Genomic DNA, 22,898 nt, shown 5'->3' with positions numbered 1-22,898 from the left:
ATAGATAGATAGATAGATCAATGATAGATGTACAGATGATAGACAGATAGATGATAGATAGATAGATAGATAGATCAATGATAGATAGATGATAGATAGATAGATCAATGATAGATGTACAGATGATAGATAGACAGACAGATAGATGATAGATAGATAGATAGATAGATAGATAGATAGATAGATAGATAGATAGATGATAGATAGATAGATAGATCAATGATAGATGTACAGATGATAGACAGATAGATGATAGATAGATAGATAGATCAATGATAGATGTACAGATGATAGACAGATAGATGATAGATAGATAGATAGATAGATAGATAGATAGATGATAGATAGATAGATAGATAGATAGATAGATGAATGATAGATAGATCAATGATAGATGTACAGATGATAGACAGATAGATGATAGATAGATACATAGATAGATAGATAGACAGACAGACAGACAGACAGACAGACAGACAGACAGATAGATAGATAGATAGATAGATAGATAGATAGATAGATAGATAAGGAAGTAGATATAGATAGCTCACAGTTTGCTTCATCATCAACTAGAAGGGTTATATATGTGTTGTCCTTGAGGGATTTCATGGCAGGAGAGGCAAAGGAAGGACTGACATGAATACAACTATTTTCAAAAAGTTATAGTAGAAAAGCAGTAGTCTAGAGAGTCAGACCCTTGCCTCCAAAGGACTTGAGGGGAAAGAAAGACTCCTTTCGGGTGCCAGAGGAATAAGACACTGTATGTGTTTTGGGGTGGGGAGAGTATTGACTGCGGTGACCCTTGGGGTCCAACATTTTGTTGGAGTGAGGTAGCAAGACAAGGCATGGGGAGGAAGTGCGTACTCCTCTGTTTGTTGGTGTCCTAAGACAAAACCCCAGTCACCCCAGGCTAGTTATTACTCTAATTTTAGATTTTCCTGAGAAGAAAGTCCTTAGGAGAGATAACTTGTAAGTCTCTAACTATGACTTCTATTCATCTAGTCTTCATTCTTAAACTAAAAAGCTATGCGACCTGCAACAAGTTCTATACCCTTTATGGGTCTCAGTTTCCTCTCCTATAAAATGATGCATTAGATTGTCTCCTGGGTCCCTTCTGGCTCTGATAATCTATACACCAGCTAAATCAAGTTAGCCTTCCTATTCATTCTTCAGTGAGTCAGTTAAGATCAGTCACCTGTGATGATGAAAATGACTGATCAGCTTAAATTGAAGAATAGTTTTTAGGGCCCCAATACATTTCCTGCAAGGGTTAGTGTGGCAGTGAATGGGTCAAAAACTCCCCTTAACTTTCAGCTCAGAAAAGATATTGTTGGGTAGAAAAGGAAACAGAGGCAAAGGGGAAATTTGGGTTATCTCTCAGGCAGAATGAACTTAACCTTTGGGGAGAATTCTGAAGAGCATGAAATGAATTTAAAGACATTAAAAAAGAACTCTGTTTAACCAACAAATCTCCCCCCCCCCCTCCACAAAAAGAGGCAAAATGATGGACTTAGCAACTGGACCAGGAACTAAGCCTTAGGGACAAATGGATAAAATTATCCTTCAGCAGAAGACTGTAGTGGAGGAGGGAGTTTTCAATCCATAATTACTTTGGAATTTTATTGCTTAATGAATTAACCGATCAAAGGATTATTATAGAGGTAGCTTGGTAGGATAGAAAGTGTGACAGATTTGAGGTCAGAGGACCTGAGTTCAAATTCCACCTCTGACTCATACTACCAATGTGACCTTGGATAAATCACTTAACAGCTATGGATGGCAAATTCCTCACCTGTTAAATGTGCTAAAATGGCCTCTATGATCCCCTCCCAATTCTATCTATAACATATTATATTATATTATAATATCTATAATATATAAATAATAAATATAGATAATATATCTATAATCCTACTGAGCTGATACCAAAAAAATGTATATTCAGTATGTGTCATGGTGCTTATTCTGGAATAAACAGAGAACATTAAAACAAAGCTGAGAAGAAGGAGTTTTAACATACAGAGAATGAAACACTTAGTGGATGGAGCATTAGGACTTCAGAGGAATGAGAGAGATCAAATTGGCGTTGAAATATTTAGAGAAGGCTCCATAGAAGAGCTGAGGCTTGAGCTGAACCTTGAAGGGTGAATAGGGTTTCAGGAAGAGGAGGGGAGGAAAGATAGCATCCTGGAACTTCACAACTGAGAACAGTGGTGAGAATGGGCATGTTGGGTGGGTGCAGGACCACTGACACCCACTTCCTTGGTAGAAGGTCTACCTTGAGGATCATAGTCTTCAAACTAGAGGGGGCTTTTAAAGTTATCTAATCCAATCCCCTCCCTTTTACAGATGAGGAAATTGAGGAAAGAGAAGTAAAGTGACTTATGCACAGTCACATAGGGAGTGTCAAGATTTAGTTTCCACAACAGGGCAACTAGGTGGCCCAGTGGATAGAGCAACTGGCTTTGGAGTCAGGAGGACCTGAGTCCAAATTCAGCCTTAGATACTTACTAGTTATATGAACCCGGGCAAGTCATTTAACTATGGTTGCCTCAAAAAAAAAAAAAAAAGACAGTTTCCATTACAGGTCCTCTGACTCCAAATTGAATTCTTTTTCTATTGTAATATGCTGACAAATGGGAAATAATCTCCCCAGTTCTCCAATCCCTCCTTCTCCATCACCCTCCACCCATTCACAATGCTTTTGTCCAAAAAAGGACCCTAAGAAAAAATAATTACAAATAGTCAAATTGAATTAAATTAATTGAAGGGACAGAAACTAAATCGAATCTCAGCTTTACCTGTGTGGCCCTGGGCAAATCAATTATTATCTCTAAGCCTCAGTTTACTCCTCTGTAAAATGAGGAGGAAATGGACTAGAGGCTCCTTATGATTCAAATCAATGATATTCCTTAGAATAAGTAGGTCAGAGATTATAGAAATCCTATGTCAGGCTAAGAAGGATTTTAGTCTCCCTTCTGATAGGTACAGGGCTATATTTTAACCTGTTTCAAGATGGTTCCCTTCTTCTTCCCCTCACCCCCAGCCTTCTCCCTTCTCCTGAATCAGGGGCCACAGACCTGGCCTTTTCAGTAGGGAGGCAACCACCCAGGAGATTACTCATTTCCTAATCAGGGAGGGGACACAAGTGATCTTATTTTTTATCTATTACTGACTGATGCAGCATTTGACCAGGAAAACACACAAGCTCTAAACAAACCTTGACAATAAAGATAGTAAGTAGCTGGGCCGACTCGTCCAGCTCTGCCTCTTTTTACCTTTCACCCAGCATGCCTTTGTCTGTAGTCACCTGAAAACAGAATTAGGAAAGGCACACGTGGCTGGTGAGATCGCAGAAAAGCACCTTAGGTTCAGCAACTTCAGCTGGGGATTTTCAGAGGCAGTCCCAATATTAATAAAAGAAAGTGAACTTTTACTAAGCCTTGGTAAGGATATTCTTTGCCAAATTGTGGGCTTCAACTGTTCATTCAGAAAATAAGGTCACTGCCCTCTTTAGGTCCTTTCTGGTTGGGAATATTAATCTGGGGATGGGGGTCAGGAGTAGGAAATATGTTGAGTCTATCATGAACGTTCCTCAATTATGCATGCCCTTCTCTAGGGGCTCAGAATCAGAGAATGCTTTAGTGTCACTTGTTGGGTAGTTTACTTTTGTTGCCGATTGCTAGGTTCGTGATAGAAAAAAAAAGAAAATTTAAGAAAAAGATATGAAGGGATCTTATCTAACACCTACTCTAGATTTGGGTCTAGGCAGGACACAAGATATTCTATATAAAGCACTTGGCACTTCTTAAGGTGCTAAATAAGCAAGTTACAATTATGGACATTGTAGCCAATACGAAGAGAAAGGAAAATCCTTTTAAGCAAAGTTCTAATTTGAAATTATTTCACATTAGGCAAATACCATGGTTGGGTGGGGGACTGTAGGCAGAAGAAAGGTTTGTAAAGAGGGTTCAGAGGACAGTCTTAACTATGAATGCTGTGGCACAGGGAGATGGAATGTCTCTATCCCTGGAGAGTCTGGCCCTTGACCCCAAAGGGCTTGAGAGAAGAGGAAGACCCTTTTCACGTGCCAAGGGAATGAGACACTGGGGGAGGAGGGGAAGAGGCCCCTGGCGGGGTTATACTTTGTTGATACAAGTCGATGTATTTCACCTCAGGGAGGAGATGTGCCCATCTGTATACTGTATGCTGGTTTCCTAGGGCAAAGCCCCGAGAAACCCAAGCTACTTCTGATTTTAATTTTTTCTGAGAAGGTTCTTAGGAAAGATGACTGGTAAGTCGCTAGCTATAGCTTTCGCCCCCCAATTAAATGCAAATATCTCTGAGAGTTGTCAAACCTTAAGCTTCATCAGTCACATACCTCAATATGAATGAGTCTTTGCTACCCTTTGCTAGGAAGATTTTAATACCATTAAAATGTAGGTATAGATCTCTCTATTGGTCCATGTAAATTGGATGAGTGTGTAGTTAAGCCACTCAATTGATCAAAGTTGTATTTCTGTTTTAAAGACTTCTAGGGAAAATCCATGCCTTCCTGGATTTTCCAATCGAATGGACGTTATTTGTCTGTAACTATTAACAGCCACAACCACTAGGCCAGGACCATAGATCCTTCGAGGGCCAATTACCCAAGCAGAAGGAGAGAGAAGTATGTTTGTGCTCTAGAGAAATTGAGAAAAATGTCCGTTGTTCAGTCGTTTTCAGTCACGTCCGACTTTGTGATCCCATTTGAGATTTTCTTGGCAAAGATATTGTGACTGAAATAGTTTACCTTTTCCAGCTCATTTTATAGATGAGGGAACTGAGGTAAACAGTTACTTGTTCAGGGTCACACAGCTAGTAAGTGTCTGAGGCCAGATTTGAACTCAGGAAAATGAGTCTTCCTGACTTCAGACCTGGTGTTCTATCTACTTTGCCACCTAGCTGGGAATAGACCTCTGGTAAAAGGGTATTGCTGAATGAAAAATTTAGATTATCACTTCCCCAAAATACACTAGCTTAGACTTCAGAGAGCTGATTTGAGCCACAAACACCAATCTCATTCCTACCCTTACCCTGAGCCCTTTTTCAGAGTAGCAAGTCGACTTCACATTGCTGAAACAGATATGAAAGCATGATTATCAGGAACAACCAAGATTTTTAAGAGTAGTAATGAAGTGATACAAACCAAAGGAAATTTGAAGATGAAATATATTACAATTTTTTAAACCATAAGGAGAAATATTCTAAAGAGAAGACCATGGGAGAGAGAATATTAGGACTCATTTCGGAAGAACTATGTCTAATTCAAGCTATAGTATTTTGCTCTGTGACTTTGGGTAACTAACTTCCCCTAAGTCTCAGATTCCTCACCTGAAAAAGGAGAAAATCAGTCTAGATGATCACTAAGGTCAATCAGTCAAACAAGGAAGAGACTGCAGTGTGCCAGGCAATGTGCTGGGGATACAAGAATGACATTATTCTTCTTCTCAAGGACCTGATGTTCTACTGGGTCAGACCACAAGTACGTATAGAAGAATCCATGCAGCGTAAATATAAAGTGAATAAATAGAAATCAATACAAAGTAGTTAACTACAAGGTAGTTTGAGAGGAAGGGAACTAGTAGTAGGAGGGATCAGGAAAGGCTTTAGTCAGAAGAAGATGGTGCTTGAGCATAATCTCAGAGGAAGAGAGAATCCTACCAGCTCTGCCATTCTATGGCTTTAGGGGTTTACCCTCAAATGGGTGGGATTCAGGCTGATCGAAGCACCAAGGTGTAACTAGATGATTCTGTTTAAGTCTTGTTTTCTTGGTTCTCTTCTGTCTTCCTTTCTCTCTTTCATCTTTATTTAATTCATTCTTTTTTTCTCTTTCTCTCTCTCCCTTCCTTTTTTCTTCTTTCTTTTGTTCATTCATTTTTTCTTTCATTCCTTCCTCTCCTTTGTTCATATTCTCTGTCTCTCTCTGTCTCTGTCTCTGTCTCTCTGTCTCTGTCTCTCTATGTCTCTGTCTCTCTCTCTCTGTCTCTCTCTCTCTCTGTCTCTGTCTCTCTCTGTCTCTGTCTCTCTCTCTGTCTCTCTCTCTCTCTCTCTCTCTCTCTCTCTCTCTCTCTCTCTCTCTCTCTCTCTCTCTCTCTCTCTCTCTCTCTCTCTCTCTCTCTCTCTCTCTCTCTCTCTCTCTCTCTCTCCCTTCCTCCTCCCCCCTCCCTATTTCTTTCCTTATTTCTTCACAGGACTTAATCATTCAAGGCGGGACCTCAGTGGGAGTTTCCAAGCTCTCAGCTTATATTGCCCAGGCCACTTTCAGTTCCCCCTTTTTGTCAGGCTCTTGTACAGCTCTTGAATTTTATAGGAGGATGCCCCCATCCCCCAGCAGGAACTTCAGGCAACTCATGAATGGTACATTTCAATGACCTTTTAGAGAAAACACCCACACTGTTCCACAGATGGCTGAAGAAAAACTCCATGAGTCATCCATTGCCACTACCATGGATTTCCAAGCTTTCAGTTGTGGTTATCTACAGGATCATCAGGAAAGAATAATAAGGGGGGAGGGAGGGGAGGGCACACAGGGAAACCAATCATTTTAAAAAATAAATAAAAGCACCCTTTAAAAGAAATAACTATTGGGGGCAGCTAGGTGGTGCAGTGAGTAAAGCACCGGCCCTGGAGTTAGGAGAACCTGAGTTCAAATCCAGTCTCAGACACTTACTAGCTGTATGACCTTGGGCAAATCACTTAACCCCAATTGCCTTGCCTTCCCCACTCCAAAAAAAAAAACCGTTTGCCAAGTTCTTGACAAATATTATCTCATTTGATCACTTGAAAATAATGGGACTATTCACAAATTCTTGGCTATGTGATTCTCCAATCTTTAAACCCAAAAGCACTGCTGACACTCAATCACACACACTTCATCTCTTTGTTCCAGATGACCTGAAATCACAGTTCATGTTCAGTCATACAACCTATGTCTGTGCTTGCTTCCCTTTAGGAGAGACCCAGGTGGCAAGATTGAATGAACCTGTTACCTTTTCATGTGATTGTGTTATTCCTATGAAGGAAATGACAAATTATCGAGTCTACTGGCAAAATGATAAGAGAGTGGTACAGGCCTATGTACCTGGGAAAAAAGTGGAAGAGCTCATAGACCGTTCATATGTGAACAGGACAACAGCAATCGACTTGTCCAATAACCTCTCTATCACGATCCTTTCTCTGCAAGTGTCTGATGAGGGCATCTATGAGTGTATAGTACAGAAACTGGTAGGAGGACAGTACAAACGTGTCCACAAGTTTGATGTGAAATTATCGATTAGAGGTAAGTGCTAGAAGACTAATTCTTACTGTCACTAATAACTGATTTAAGACTGACAAAGCACTTTCCAACCATTCATTGATCTTCATCGTATATGTCACATAGTACAAGTATTTTAACCTTTTTTATTTTTTTGCAGCTGAGGAAACAAAAATTGAATGACTTGCCCTTGAGGTTCATAGAACATTGGGTCTGGACTCAGGAAAATTTGAGTTCAAATCTAACCTCAGACTCTTAAAGTGTGGCCTTGGGAAAGTCACTTAATCTCTGTCTGCCTTAGTTTCCTCAACTGTAAAATGAGGATAATAATAGCTTCTCTCCCTGGGTTGTTGTGAGGTTCAAATGAGATAATATTTGTAAAGTGCCTAATATATAGTAGGTGCTATATACTTATTCCTTTCCCCTTGCCCAAACTCACAGCTAGTGAGAGTTACATTAATTAATGAATTAATTATAATTGGTTGTTGAACATTTCCTGGGAATACAGAGATAAAATTAAAACAGTTCCTTTCCTCAAGGAGCCTACTTTCTATTTGGCAAGCATTCCAGATGAGGGGCATGGTCATGCAAACACATGGAAATGAAAACTGGAGTATCATGTGTGAGGAACAGAAAGGTGGTAGAACTTGGAGGGTAGGAAGGAGGAGTAAAAATATGAGTCCAGAAAGGAAGGTTAGTGCTTCCAAACCTTCCTTTGGTTTGTGAAGGTTGTGAAAGAATTTAAAATCCAAACCAAGGAGCTTCTATTTTATCCTGGAAGCAACAGGAGGCCACTGGAGTGGGGGAGTGACATGTGTAGCACCAATGTAATATTCACAGCGCCTACAGTCACTATAAATATACCTGCATGGTTCTCAAGTGCAAAATATAACAGACTCTCCATACAGAAGACAGTAGCAAAAACATTTATTCCGACACCAGAAAATCAAATCCCAAAACCAGTTAGCCGATTCCATCATAGTAGCAAAGAAGTTAATAAGTCACAACAGCACAGAGACCCATAGCACCCTTTATCCTTCACACAAACCAACCCAAGCCTAATTGTCACAGCAGGTAGCAAACACCAAATTTTACTCACAAGCCTGTCTGTCTCCCTTGGAAGTGTGCTCTCCTCCCAACCATCTAGCTGGCTCTGACTCCCAGCTTTCTGTGAGCTCTGTTCCACCCTTCAGCAAATTCCTCCCACCACAGGCTCCATGTGATTATATTCAGCTTATTAGGGGCAGAATTTATTTTCAAAGCAGGGAAGCTCTTCAAATTCTCTTAGGCTTATTAAGGGACAGGGAAGATCTTCAAATTTCCATGACCATTACACATAGTCAGACCTGTACTTAAAGAAAATCACTTTGGCAGCTCCCATAATCCTAACAGAAGATTGATCAAAGGAGAACAGACTCCATTTTCAAAGGGTCAAGGAAAACTAGTAATTTCATTTACTACAAATAAAGTAAAACCTCCAGTCAGATTTATCTTCTATATGCCTCCATTAAAGTCCTGGTCCAGTGGCTCATCAAAGCATGAAAATGATGCCAACTTCTGCCATGTACATCAGATTCCATCAAGCTGGAAAGTACTTGGAAGTTGACCAATGACAGCCTGTGAGCTTCTTTGTCTGAAGACCAGCAGAGCTAAGTTCAGAGGCTTGTCATCAGTCTCAGCTGCAACAGAGTGGATTTTAGGCACAGCAGCTCTTGAAAACTATTTATTAAGTCTCTGAAGGGCTGAGATCTGCCCTAGTGGAGGGAGTACACACACTCCTAGATCTTTGAAGCATAAGAAATATTAATCATATAGTAAATTCAGATTTATTGATCATTCTTCCAACTAAAAATCTCTATCAGATGGCCCTTCTGCATATGAACAGTAAAATAAGATACTATACTCATGATGATGACCCCAGACACTCCAAAATCCTTCTTGGATAATCAAAGATAATTAAAAGTATGTGCACTGAAGGTACAATGATAATTGTATTTTATTGAATGGGATAACTCATGGAAAAAAACTTTGAAAATCATAAGCAATAGCGAGTAAGAGCACCGGCTCCAGTGTTGGGATGACCTGGAGATCGAATCCCGGGCTCAGACACTCAGCACCACACCCAGAAATAACTGGCCATGTAACCTTGAGCAAGTTACTTAACCCTGATTGCTTAAAAAAAAAAAAGAAAAGAAAAGAAAATCATAAGCAATAGTACAGATTAAATGATCATTTCATTCAGCAAGTGTTTATGCACAGAGTATTATTATGATGATTATATTCTCTAGGTAGGTATATTTGTTCAAAAGGATCTGCACTCCTGAGTCTATTGGTATTGGGAAATCTCTGTAAATGTTCTGCCTTAGCAAATTGTCTAGATCTCCTTTGGGGGACAAAGGGTGTCAAAGGCTGCAGGTAATTTCAAACTTTTTCAATATATTAGTTTATTGAACTGTTTTTCCCCTCATTTTTATTCTTTGTTATGAGGAATGGCTTTCTTGGAGGGGTAGGAGGTAGGGATACTCTGGGAAATGTAGACCATGTGAAAACAAAAGATATCAATAATTTTAAGGAGTTACTTGGGACACTGAAAGCTTAAACAATTAGTTATAGTTCATATGGCCAATCTGTGTTAGAGGTGGAACATGAATCCAGGTTTACCTGACTCTGAGCCTGATTTTCTGTCCAGTAAATCATGCTATCCTTCCCATGTGTGTATAAAGGCATGTGTGCAAGTACATACATGTCTATACACATATGTGTATTTCAATTATTTAAAACTGACAATCCACATATCTTATAAAAGTTGCACATTTTATTCACTAGAATATTTGCTTAACTAGAAATGCATCCCTGGATCATGCCATATAACAGAGAGTTTATCATATATGTAAAACCAAAAATTTCTGTAGCCAAAAAGAAATGATCTTCCAGGATGAAGAGACTTCTGGACGTGATGGAATTGTTCAGACTGCAACCTGGTGAAAAATGCACAGATGGCTGGCATATATGTCCTCTTTCTGTTTCCCTTGTACAAATAGATGAGAACTGGGGTCACCAGGATAAGTATAAGCAGAAACATTATTCCTTGAGATGTAGCTGACTAGAAAAACAGTCTTGACCATCTGTGTCGCAGATTTATAATTCTTCCAATTGCAAGGCTATTAATTTCAAATATAAAGTCCATTATATAGCATCTTTGCACATATGTTTCTACTTCTGGGTGTCCTTACCTCGTTGTTCTTTCTCCAGCTGACTTCTCAGATCCTGTTATCTTTGTGTGTGAAGAAGAATTGCCTTTCCCTACTTGGAGGATAAATTGTTCATCTAGAAATGGTTATCCACAGCCTAAGCTCTCCTGGTTGAAAACTGGGATGGAAATAACTTCCTCCAACACCACCACTTTCCAAGATCCAACAAGTAGGCTTTATAATATTGAGAGTGTACTTCGTGTCAATCGAACCAACAATTTCTCTTTAACCTGCTTAATCAAGTATGGTGATTTTCAAGTGTCAACAAATCATACCTTTGGTGAGTACCACTTCAGAGAACTTGGTTTACTCAAGGACAAGTTAAAATCCTTAATTAATCATGTGTTTTTTCTTGTATTCCCTTTTTAAAAAATTAGCTTCTAAAAATTTATACCTTTGGTTTTTATATCACATTTATTTCAAGTCAAGTAAGGTCAACAAGCACTTATTAAGTGCTTACTGTGTACCAGGCTCTATGCTAAATGAAAGGCAAAGACAGTCCCTGCCCTCAGGGAGCCCTAATGGAGGTTTAGTGGGGGAGGCAACATACAAACAACTGTACAAGGAAGATCTATACCTGAAGAACTGGAGACAGTTGGGAGGCACTAAGATTAAGGGGGACCAATAAGGCTTCTTAACTGTAGGACTTTAACTGAAATTTAAAAGAAGCCAGTGATACCAGAAGATAAGAGATGAGGAGGGAAGGGGCAGTTAGGTGGCACAGTAAATAGAGCACTGGCCCTGGAGTCAGGAGGACCTAAGTTCAAATCCAGCCTCAGACACTTGACACACTTACTAGATGTGTGACCTTGGGCAAGTCACTTAACCCCAATTGCCCTGCCTTCCCCTCTCCGAAAAGAGACCAAAAAAAAAAAGAGAGATGAGGAGGGAAAGATGTCCAGGCATGGAGGATGGTTAGTGAAAATGTTCACTTGGAAGATAGAGTGTTATGTTTGAGGAAGAGCAAGTGAATCTATGTCACTGTATCACAGACTAGGTGGAGAAGAATAAGGTACAAGAAGACTGGGAAGGTAGGAAAGGTATTTCCTAATATATCCTTCTCCCTCCCCTCCCCGGCGAGCCATCACTTGTTACAAAGATTTAAAGAGAAAGAGGAAGGGGGAAGGCAGTTCAGAAAATCCAACCGGCACACTAACCGCTTCTGGCACACTAACCGCTTCTGGCAATGTATTCAGTAGTGCACGTCTGTGTGATGGGCAGAGGCAGCTATACTTCCCCCACTCTTCCACAGGGCCAAGTTTGGCCATTTTAATTACGCAGCGGCCAGCTTCGGTTTGTTGTCATTCTGTTTACATTGCTGTCACCCATATTCTTTTCCTGGTTGTGCTTACTTCACTCCCCATTATGTCATATAAGTCTTCCTATACTTCTCTGAGTTCAATTTATATTCTCTCAGAATATAAGAAATTCAACGTTTCTTATAGCCACATCTGGCTATATCACAATTTGCTTAGTCAGTCCCCAGTTGATGAACAGTTTTTTTCTACAATGGGGTTAAGCTCCACCTTTTAAAAACATTTTTTAATTCAATAGGAATTTATTTAAGTACCTATTGTGGTAGGGAGTGGCACTCAAAGATAATATTCAACAATAATGAAGTCAGAAATCATATCCTTTAGTCCACTTCTATGTGATTTGGGACAGTTCCCATCACTTCTCCCAGTCTCAGTTTCCTCATCTGAAAAAGGGGGCAAAACCTATTCTAATGACCTGGTAGGGTTTTTGTGATGATCAAATGTGATAATGCTACACAAATTACTTTGAAAAAGATTATAAAGCTCTATATAGGAGCAGCTAGATGGCACAATAAATAGAGCACCAGCCCTGGAGTCAGGAGGACCTGAGTTCAAATCCAGCTTCAGACACTTGACACTTACTAGCTGTGTGACCTTAGGCAAGTCACTTAATCCCAATTGCCTCACCTCCTCCTTCCAAAGGAAAAAAAAGCTCTATATGACTATTATAATATTATTAGTAGCATTGACTTATTTTTTGTAGTATTTTTGTTCTTACAAGATTCTTTCCCCATAATGATCCAATGAGGTAAGCAATATGGTTTCCCATATTGGAAAAAAAAAATTACATTTTTAAAATTCCAAATTTGACAAATGTCAAAAAAAGAAAAATGAGTATGACTCTGAGGAGGTAGAGTTTTTGGTGTTTTTTTTTTTGAAACAAATGTGAACTTAATGTGTCCAGCTGAGAGTTGTCAACTTGGGAAGCTATATATGTATTCCAAAGTTTTTAAAATTTCTTGTGGAGAATTGCCTGCTACACATTGTTTTTGGAATATGCACCTTTTGAATGGGCCAAACTTTTGCCCTTTAAGGGTGCATTTGATTTTTTTTTTCAAACTAGTCAAAAAGTCATTGAGAGGTCAGACCAGAGATGGGTGCAAGTAATGAGGCTGGATTCTTTTGTTTCGAGTCTAAAAACTTCCTGGATGTGCCTCAAAGTGACAACTCCAATTTTTTTTTTATACAGTTGTTTTATGATAAGAGCTTGGGAAATGTTCTGGGTAGTAGCAGCATCATTGTAATAGGCAAAGAGAGTCATCCATTGTGACTGCTTTAGAGTTTACAAAGAATTTCTTTATTAACCACCTCATTGAGGCAAATCATTTTCTAGATAAGAGGTCTAGGTCTGAGGTCCAGAAAGGCCAAGTGATTTGCCCATAGACACAAGGTATGTGAACAGAGCCAGGTCTCAAATCTAGTACTTGTGATTCTAAGCCTAATGAGGTAGGTTATCTAAGCCTCATGAGATAGGTAGGTGGTATAATAACTGACCATTGGATCTGGAGTCAGAAAGACCTGAGATCAAATCCAGTCTTAGAAATTAACTGTATGACCCTGGTCAAGTCACTTAACCTCCATTTCCCCATCTATAAAATGAGAATGATTGATAGTAGCACCTAGCACCTAGTTCCTAGAGTTGTGTGAGAATCAAATGATAAAACATTTGTAAAACCCTTTGCAAGACTTAAAGTGCTTTATAAATGCTGGTTATTTATACTATTATTATTTTCCACTCCACTACATAACTGCTGTCATGGATACATAGAACCATGGAATTTCACAGCTACAAGTCACCTTAGAGAACATCAGATCCAACCCATTCAAGTCCCAAATGAATCAAGTCTGGCCAACGAGCATTTATTAAGTGCCTGCCACACTCCAGGCACTGTCCTAAGTGCTGAGAATACAATTATCTCTTCCACACTGGGATTTTCCCCATCACAGTTTCAATATATCAAGGGTCGGCATAAGAAATTAAATGGGAATTTTGGGGGAGTTTTGTGGAAACTGCAGATGACACAGGAAGGCCAACAAATAACACTGAATCTATGACCAAATACTTCACCCATATTTTACAATGAGGTACAGTAAAGACACCATAAAAAAGAAAGAAAAAAATTCATCCTTCTTCTCTGGTACAAAGGAAGGGCCAAAAAATTTTACGTGGATTGTCCAGATGGAGGGGGAGCCATGCCTGTAACCTCTGAGATGTGGAAGAGATAACTGTACAAAGAAAGGCAACAGATAGTCCCGGCTATCAAGGAGCTAAGAGTCTAATGAGGTTGGCAATACATAAACGACAATGTATAAACAAGATTATACACATGATAAATGAAAATATAAGACCCAGAGAGTTAGGAGTCAGGAATCTAGTCTTGACTTTGACACTGATTCACTGTGATGCCTAACCTAGGGTTCCTTTCATTACACCCTGCTTAACAAAGACTAAGCAGGCAGAAACCATCATTACATAAATATATTATACGGACTTAGGAGCATTAAGGGCTTAGATGGTGGGGAACCTATGGCCTCAAGGCCACATGTGGCCTCTAGGTCTTCAGTCTGACCTTTTGACAGAGTCAAAAAAAGTTTTACAGAACAAATCCTTTTAAGGGCCATACTTGTGGACCTAGACGGCCACATGTGACCTCAAGGTCTCAGGTTCCCCACCCCTGACTTAGATGAACTTAAAAAAAAGCTTCTAGTCCCATCTGCCACGCAATTGCCAGCACACAGCTAAATGAAGCAACAGTTGTTTCTGCAGGTCCACAAACATTCCAAACTTCCTATCTTTATATGTGCAGTCCACAACCTAGCCACATCTCTTGCTTAAAAAAACAAACAAAAACACCATAACTAGGGTAGGAAAATCAGGATTTTGCCATTTGGTATAAACATTTAGGGCATACTTGGAGCTCTTATAGTCATTTGACAGATAGAAACTGAGCTTAGGACCTACGTAGCAATCAGTCCTCACTGGCCCTTCCCTGCTGAAGGTAGCCTTGCAGTGTCCTAAGTTATCCACTTTCTGTAACTTATGTCCCAAGATTGTCCCCGGGAAAAATAAATAAATTTGCCTTAAAAAGTTGAATTAAGAAAGCCTTTTGTGATAATTGCTCCAGATCTTACAATTGCTAGGTATGCCTCTATCCCTAACATTGCTAGAGATAGTCAAAGGATTGACAATCAGCATTTATTTTTATGTCATATTTTCTTTAAAAGCAAGAAGAGTGAAAAGGAGATTCACAGTTTCAAACAGAATTCTCTTATTGTCTTCTATGTATAGAAGTGCTGTTTTTTTTATCCAATGCTTTATTAACTTCTAGTTTACATCATTCATTTCCACGAGATTTTGAGTTACAAATTTTCTCCCCATTTTTCCCCCTACCCACCACCCCAAAATAGCTATTCCACTGGATATCCCCTCCTCCAATCTGCTCTCTCCCATATCTTCTCCCATAACCTCTCCAACTTTCCAGTAGGATGGTGGATATCTATGCCCAAGTGCCTGTATATCTTATTTCCCAGTTACATGTAAAATAATATTAATAATAGTATATATATATTTATATTTGATTTTAAAGCTTTGAATTCCAGATTCATTCCCTTCCTCCCTTGTCACCCACCCTTACTGAAAAGATAAGCAATTCAATATAGGTTGTACATGTGTAGCTATGCAAAACATTTCCATAGTGGATATATTGTAAAAGACTGACTATATTTCCCTCCCTCCTATCCCACCTCCCACTTGTTCTATTCTCTACTTTGATCCTGTCCCTTTTCAAAAGTGGGTGCTTCCAACTTCCCTCCCCCCCAGCTTCCCCTCCCTTCCATCATCCCTCCTCTCATCTTCTTCCCCCCTACTCTCCTGTTGGGTGAGATACCCTATTTAATGTGTATGTCAGTCCCTCCCTAAGCCAAATTCAATGAGAATAAGGTTGACCCATTTCCTTTTGCCTTCCTGTTCTTCCCCTCCATTGTAACCATTTTACCTTGCCCTTCTATATGAAATAGTTTACCCCATTCTGTCTCTCCCCATCTCCTCTCATTATATTCCTCTCTCACCTCTTAATTTCACCTTTTAAGTATCATCCCTTCCTATTAAATTGGTCCTGTGCCCTCTATCTATGTATACCTGTACACATGTATATACACATTCAAATCTGCATTCATACGCCCATATACTCTCCTATATAGACATATGTGTATATATATACACATCTCTATTCCCTTCAACCGTCCTCATACTGAGAAAAGTTTCATAAGTTATAATTATCGTTTTTCCATGTAGGGATGTAAATAGTTCAACTTTGTTAAGTTCCTTATGGTTTCTTTTCCCTGTTTACCTTCTCATGCTTCTCTTGCTTCTTGTATCTAAATGTCAAATTTCCTATTCAACTCTGGTTTTTTCATCAAGAATGTTTGAAAGTCCTCTATCCCACTGAATGATCATATTTTCCACTGAAACATGATACTCAGTTTTGCTGGGTAGGTGATTCTTGGTTTTAATCCCAGCTCCTTTGACCTCCAGAATATCATATTCCAAGCCCTTCGATCCTTCAGTGTAGAAGTGGCCAAATCCTGTGTTATCCTGATTGTGTTTCCACAATATTCAAATTGTTTCTTCCTGGCTGCTTGTAATATTTTCTCCTTGATCTGGGGACTCTGGAACCTGGCTATAGTATTCCTAGGAGCTTTCTTTTTGGGATCTTTTTCAGGAGGTGATCGGTGGATTCTTTCAACCTCTATTTTGCCCTCTGGTTCCAAAACATCAGGGCAGTTTTCCTTGAGAATTTCTTGAAGGTTGATTTCTAGGTTCTTTTTTTGATCATAGCTTTCAGGTAGACCAATAATTTTTTAATTATCTCTCCTGGATCTATTTTCCAGGTCAGTGGTTTTCCCAATGAGATATTTCACATTGCCTTTTATTTTTTCATCTGTTTGGATATGTTTAATAGTATTTTGATTTCTCATAAAATCATTAGCTTCCATTTGCTCCAATCTAATTCTGAAGGAATGATTCTATTCAGTGAGCTTTTAAGATTCTTTTTCCATCTGGCAAATTCAGCTTTTTAAGGCATTCTTCTCCTCATTGCCTTTTTGAGCCTCTTTTGACATCTGAGTTAGTCTATTTTTTAAGGTGTTATTTTCTTCAGTTAGGTTGTTGACTCTCATTTCATAAGTTTCTTGCATCATTCTCATTTCTCTACCCAAATTTTCCCCCACTTCTCTTATTTGATTTTCAAAATCCTTTTTAAGATCCTCTATGGCCTATAACCAGCTCATATTTTTCTTGGAAGTTTTTGGTGCAGGAGTTCTGACTTCATTGTCTTCCTCCTGTTCCATGCTTTGATCCTTTTTGTCCCCAGAATAGGAGTGTAAAGTTGGGTTGCTCTGTTTGCTTTGCTTTCCTCATTTGCTCATGTTTCCACTCAATTACTTGACTTTTGGGCTTTTTACCACAGTAGGACTCTGCTACCAGAGAGGGGAACTTTGTTCCAAATCACTGGGGTTTTCTCAGCTGCCAAAGGTATTAGTTGGGTGCCCTCTATGAAGCCTCCGCATGCTCTGGCGAGCTGGTCGCACACCCTAAGACCTCCACCCTAGAACGCAATCCAGATCCAAGCAGGTTAAAGCAAGAGCGATTACCCCTGAGAATGGTCGGTTGGTCTCCCTACAATCTGTAGGCCAGAAGCTCTGAAGCAGCCACATGATGGTAGCTGCACAGCTGCGGCGCCTCAGCAGCTTCTTGTCCTGGGGCAAAGGCCAACCGCACTCCCAAACTACTGGATCCCAAAGTCCACACTGCACTGACCTCTCACTTTGTCCTAAGCATCTATGGGCTGATAATTCTGGAAACTGCCACAGCTGCTGGTGATCTGAAATCCCTCTGGTCGGTGGCTGGTCAGACCACCCTGGGGCTAAGACCTCCGGCTTGTTCAGGGCTGGGCACAGCTCCCAGAGTACTGTGCTAGCCACTTCCTGCCAGACTGCTGGGCTGTCCTCAACAGGAGGTTAGCTTCTACATGTCATTTTGTGGATTCTGTACCTCCAAAGTGTGTTCAGAGTCACCTTTTACATGAATTAGAGGAGGTGAGAGCTGGAGCCCTGCAGAAGTCCTGTTTCTACTCTGCCATCTTGACTCCACCCCCAGAAGTGCTCTTCTTTGATGCTTATGTTGATAATATTTTTAAAAATAGATAATAGACATCTATTCCTATTTTTGGTTTATTTGTTTCTTTTTGAGACATTGGTGATAAGTGACTTGCTCAGGGTCACACAGTTAAAATACCTGAGGATGAATTTGAACACAGGTCCTCCTGACTCCAAGGCTAGTGCTGTATCCACTGAAGCACCAAGCTGCCCATAGAGGTCCATTCCTGATGATATTCACATGACCAAAATTATTCAGATAGCATAAGTCATCAACATGCTTTACCTATTCTAGACTAAGGTATCTTCAAGATCTAGCAATAGTAACACAACTAAAAGATCTCTAGCAATTCTGTGCTTAAGATTTATAGGTAAGTGGAAAATCTACAAAAGAATGAATGTAGGGGCAGCTAGGTGGCACAGTAAGTAAAGTGCCAACCCCGGAGTCAAGAGGATCCAAGTTCGGTTCTGTCCTTAGACACTTAACACCCACAAAAAAAAAAAACTAGCCATGTAACCTTGGGCAAGTTACTCAACCCCAATTGCCCTCCAAAAGGCAAAAAAAAAAATGAGTGAATGAATGTAAAGGACAATAAATTGAGTTGACTGTCACATTCTCAAATGGCTTCTTCCAGTTGTCACCATTCAGAAACAAAAAATCTCTGATTAAATAATATAATACTGATTAATTATTAAATTATATATTAGGATATATTATATACATTAAATTTTAATTAATAAATAATTGATTATATTAATAATAATTAGTCTGATTAAAACATGGAAGTACAAAATTAAAGTTATTAAAATCCAAATGACCTTATAATTTCACATAAGTCAAATGATGGTCTTTGTTTTTGGTATTTGGGGGGTTCTCCCCATAAAAGGGGGAAAAAGACATGAGCTTTTGGGGGTGGGAGGCAGTGTTTCCCATTGGTTTAAGACATTCTGAAAACATTTCAACTGGGAAACCCATGAAAACAGTTCTGAATATCCACTATAATTTTCTGGAAACTGCCTTATTCCTAGAGAAAGCAGTAGAGATGCATCAGTACTGAAAGTTCCACAGGCTAATTTTTTTCTCACTGCTCAGCAATGCTGATTAGACAAGGAGATACTTACTATCTAAACCAATGGTTCTTAACCTCGGATAGATTTCAGTGGGTCCATAAATGTGGATGTGAAAAACTTCATTTTATTTCAATATAATTGATTTCCTTTGTAATCCTATGTATTTTATTTTTAAACATTATTCCAAGTATGGATCCATAGGCTTAAGAACCCTTACTCAAAAACCCAAAGTCCATGGCACAAATTTTATTCCTTCCTGAGGTTTTCTGAGAACTGAAATGATACCAATAGCTAGTTGAGAAAGAATAGAGATGATAAGTTAAAATGAAAGTCAAAAACTCAACCCAGAAGTTAGCCACCTCGCTCGCTAACTCAGTGGTCTACCATTATCTAGTGGAGACCTATGCAAGGCAGAATGATAGATTTTGAACCATCTGCACAAACTGGTCAAGGAATCTTTTATACCCTGATGGATCTGTAATGATTTGAAGAAAATTTAAAAAAAACAATTATGTTTGTGTCTAGGTGGACAACCATTTCTTGGTTCCTTCTCATATACCCTTTTGCTGAAATTATGCTCAAGTTGGACATCAGCTACTTCTTTGAATTCATTTTTTTCCAGGGATGTAGCTGCATGATGAAGCAGAAAGCATGCTAAATTTTGAGTCACATGACCTAAATTCCAATCCCTTCTCTCCCACTTAGCATGTGTATGACATTAGGCAAGTCACTTAACCTCTCCGTCTGTTTCCTCACCTGCAAAAGGATAGAGCTGAACTAGATGACCTCTAAGGGCACCTCTAAGGTTACCCCAGCTCTAGAACTTGGATCTTTTAAGTTAACAATAATGTTGCTGTATATCATCCTATAGCTTTCTTCTCTCAGATAAACTCCTTGAAAAACTGTCTATACTCATTATTTTAATATTCTCTTTTCTCTTTTAAACCCTCTGTAATCTGATACATCATTCAACTAAAATTACTCTTTCCAAAGTCACCAGTGCTTTTAATTGACAGACTTCATGACCTATTTTCGTCCTTATCCTTCTTGAATTCTCTGTGGCATTTGACACTGTTGACCATCATCTCCTCTAGTATCATCTTTGTCTCTTGGTTTTTGTGACTCTCTTAGTTCTCCTTCTGACATGTTCCCTAACTGTAGGTATACCCTAAGTCTCTATCTAGACCCTCTTCTCTGTCTACATCCTTTCTCTTGATGACCTCATCACCTAGTTCACATGGGTTCAACGATCATCTCTGTGACTTCCAGATTTATATGTCTAGTTCTAGGTTCCCTATCCATTGCCAACTGCATCACCAACTATCTGCTAGACATTTGGAACTAGATGTTCCAGAGATATCCCAAATTCAACATAGCCAAAGCCACACTCATTATCTTTTACTCTAAACCTTTTGTCATTGAGTTGTTTCAGTCATGTCTGACTTATCATCACCCTATTTGGGGTTTTCTTGGAGTAGTTTGCCATTACCTTCTCCAACTCATTTTGCAGATGAGGAAACTGAGGCAAACAGAGTGAAGTGACTCTCCCAGGGTCACACAGCTAGTTAGTGTCTGAGGCCAGGTTTCAACTCGGGAAGATGAGTCTTCCTGTCTCTAGCCTGGGCACTCTCTCCACTGTGCCATCCAGCATCCCCAGGCCCACCTCTGTTCTAAGCTCTCATTCCTCTTGTGGGTACCACCATCCTTCCAGCCACCCAGGTTCACCAGCTCATTGGCATCCTCACTTTGCATATCTGCTCAGTTATCAGATCTTACAGTTTTTGCCCCCACAACACCTCTCACATCGATCCCCCTCTCTCCATTCCCAAAGCCAGCACTTTAGTTCAGACCCTCATTGCCTCTTACCTGGATGACATTGACAGGCTTCTAATTAGTCTTCCCACCTGACATTTCCCCCATCTGTCTCCATTCCATCCACATAGCTCCCAAACTGACTTTCCTAAAGCTCAAATCTGACCATGTCACTGCTGTTCTCAATAAACTCACTTCCTACACCATCTTGAGCAAATCACCCAGACCTACAGTTTCCTCATCTGTAAAATAGGGGGCTCGTACTACTGGTTGCTGAGGTCCCTTTCAGCTTTAAATTTGTGATCCACTGACCTGTAGGATCAAATTATAAACTCACCTGTTTGGCATTTAAGAGCTGTCCCAGGCTAGGTGGTGCAGTGAACACAGCACCGGCCCTGGAGTCAGGAGGACCTGAGTTCAAATCTGGCCTCAGACACCTGACAGACTTACTAGCTGTGTGACCTTGGGAAAGTCACTTAACCCTAATTGCCCTGCCCTCCCCCCTCCAAAAAAAAGGCCGAAAAAAAGAGCTGTCTCAGCCTAGCCCCAACCTGCCTTTTCAGCCTCATTCTATGTCATTCCCCTCCACTCATTTATTCTAGAGCTACTCCTCACACCAGGCTCTCTGTCTCCTGTTTCCATACCTTTGCCCTAGCTGCCCCCCATACCTAGAATGCATTCCCTCCTCACTTCCACATCTCAGAACACCCAGTTTCCTTTAAGGCTCAGTTCCAATGTCACCTTCTGCAGAAGGTCTTTCCTCATCCCCTTAGGTGCTGGGGATTTCCCCCCCCCCCCATCATCTAGTATATGCCTATTTATAGACACGGTATCTCCCCTGATAGAGCATAAACTGGAGGGCAGGGGCAGTTTTGACTCATCTTTTTATTTCCAGAGCATAACAATGCCTGGCACATACACGCTTAATTAATTCTTCTTGATTAATTGATTGAAATCAGGACAGATGGAACTACAAAACCGCTACGTTGATAAGTGTTCAACAGTTGTTTGCAAGCTGTTCCGGAGATGAAGTGCAAACCAGGAGACTGAGGAACTGATGTTTTCCTTGCATCTCCTCTTCAAGCCAGGGGCAGCTAGGTGGTACAGTGGATAGAGCACCAGCCCTGGAGTCAGGAGGACCAGAGCTCAAATTTGGTTTCAGACACTAACTAGCTGTGTGACCCTGGGCAAGTCACTTAACCTTGTTTGCCTCAGTTTTCTCATCTGTAAAACAAGCTGGAACAGGAAATGACAAATCACTCGTGTCTTTGCCAAGAAAACCCCAAAGGAGGTCAAGAAGGCTCAGAAATGACTCAACAACAACCACCACCTATTCTACCCCTCTCTTAGTTATTGTTACCTAGTCAGCCAAGGAACTGAGAAAGGACATAGGCTACTGCTTCCACTAACATCCTATGCCCTGTGACAGTGAGACTGAGGACATATTATTGACCTGAACTATCTGCACCTATTACTTCTTCCTCTTGAGGGCTGCATGAATGTATTTGGAGTGACAAAGGAATGTCTGGCCTGAGTGCTCTCCCCTTAATAGGATGGTACCTTCTGCTGAACTCTGGTCCTCTTGAATTTCTTTTTCTTTTCTTTCTTAAAGAATATTTTTATTTTTTCTCAGTTACATGCAAAAACAATTTTAACATTTGTTTTTTCCAAATTACCTCCCTCCTTCCCTCCCTTCCCCCCTCCTTGAGAAGGCAAGAACTTTAATATAGATTCTACATGTGCAGTCATGCAGAACATAGTCCCATATTTGCCATGTTGCAAAAGAGAACACAGATCAAAAAAGGGAGGAAGGAAGGAAGAAGGAAGGGAAGGAGGGAGAGAAGGAAGGAGGGAAGGAAGGAGGGAGGGAAGGAGGAAGAGAAGGAAGGAGGGGAGGAAGGAAGGAACGAATGAACGAACGAATGAATGAACGAACGAACGAAAGAAGGAAGGAAGGAGGGAAAGAAGGAAGGAGGAAGAGAAGGAGGAAGAGAA

General features: G+C 40.1%; 1 protein-coding gene across 2 annotated transcripts in view; it reads left to right on the top strand.

Moving 5' to 3' along the window:
* The window catches only part of CD80 (CD80 molecule), a 48,308-nt gene that overhangs the window by 6,444 nt on the left and 18,966 nt on the right, over nucleotides 1-22,898 (top strand). For both annotated transcript variants that reach the window (XM_069069979.1, XM_069069980.1), the window contains exons 3-4: nucleotides 6,995-7,321; nucleotides 10,550-10,828. In XM_069069979.1, the coding sequence (XP_068926080.1) occupies nucleotides 6,995-7,321; nucleotides 10,550-10,828 (606 nt within the window). The remainder of the gene's footprint in view (nucleotides 1-6,994; nucleotides 7,322-10,549; nucleotides 10,829-22,898) is intronic.

Source organism: Petaurus breviceps, unplaced genomic scaffold (genome assembly GCF_028583685.1).
Source record: "Petaurus breviceps papuanus isolate PSGF00001 unplaced genomic scaffold, PetGlider_PUasm1.0 90792, whole genome shotgun sequence".
NCBI classification, from domain to species: domain Eukaryota; kingdom Metazoa; phylum Chordata; class Mammalia; order Diprotodontia; family Petauridae; genus Petaurus; species Petaurus breviceps.
This window is presented reverse-complemented; position numbering and strand designations above follow the sequence as displayed.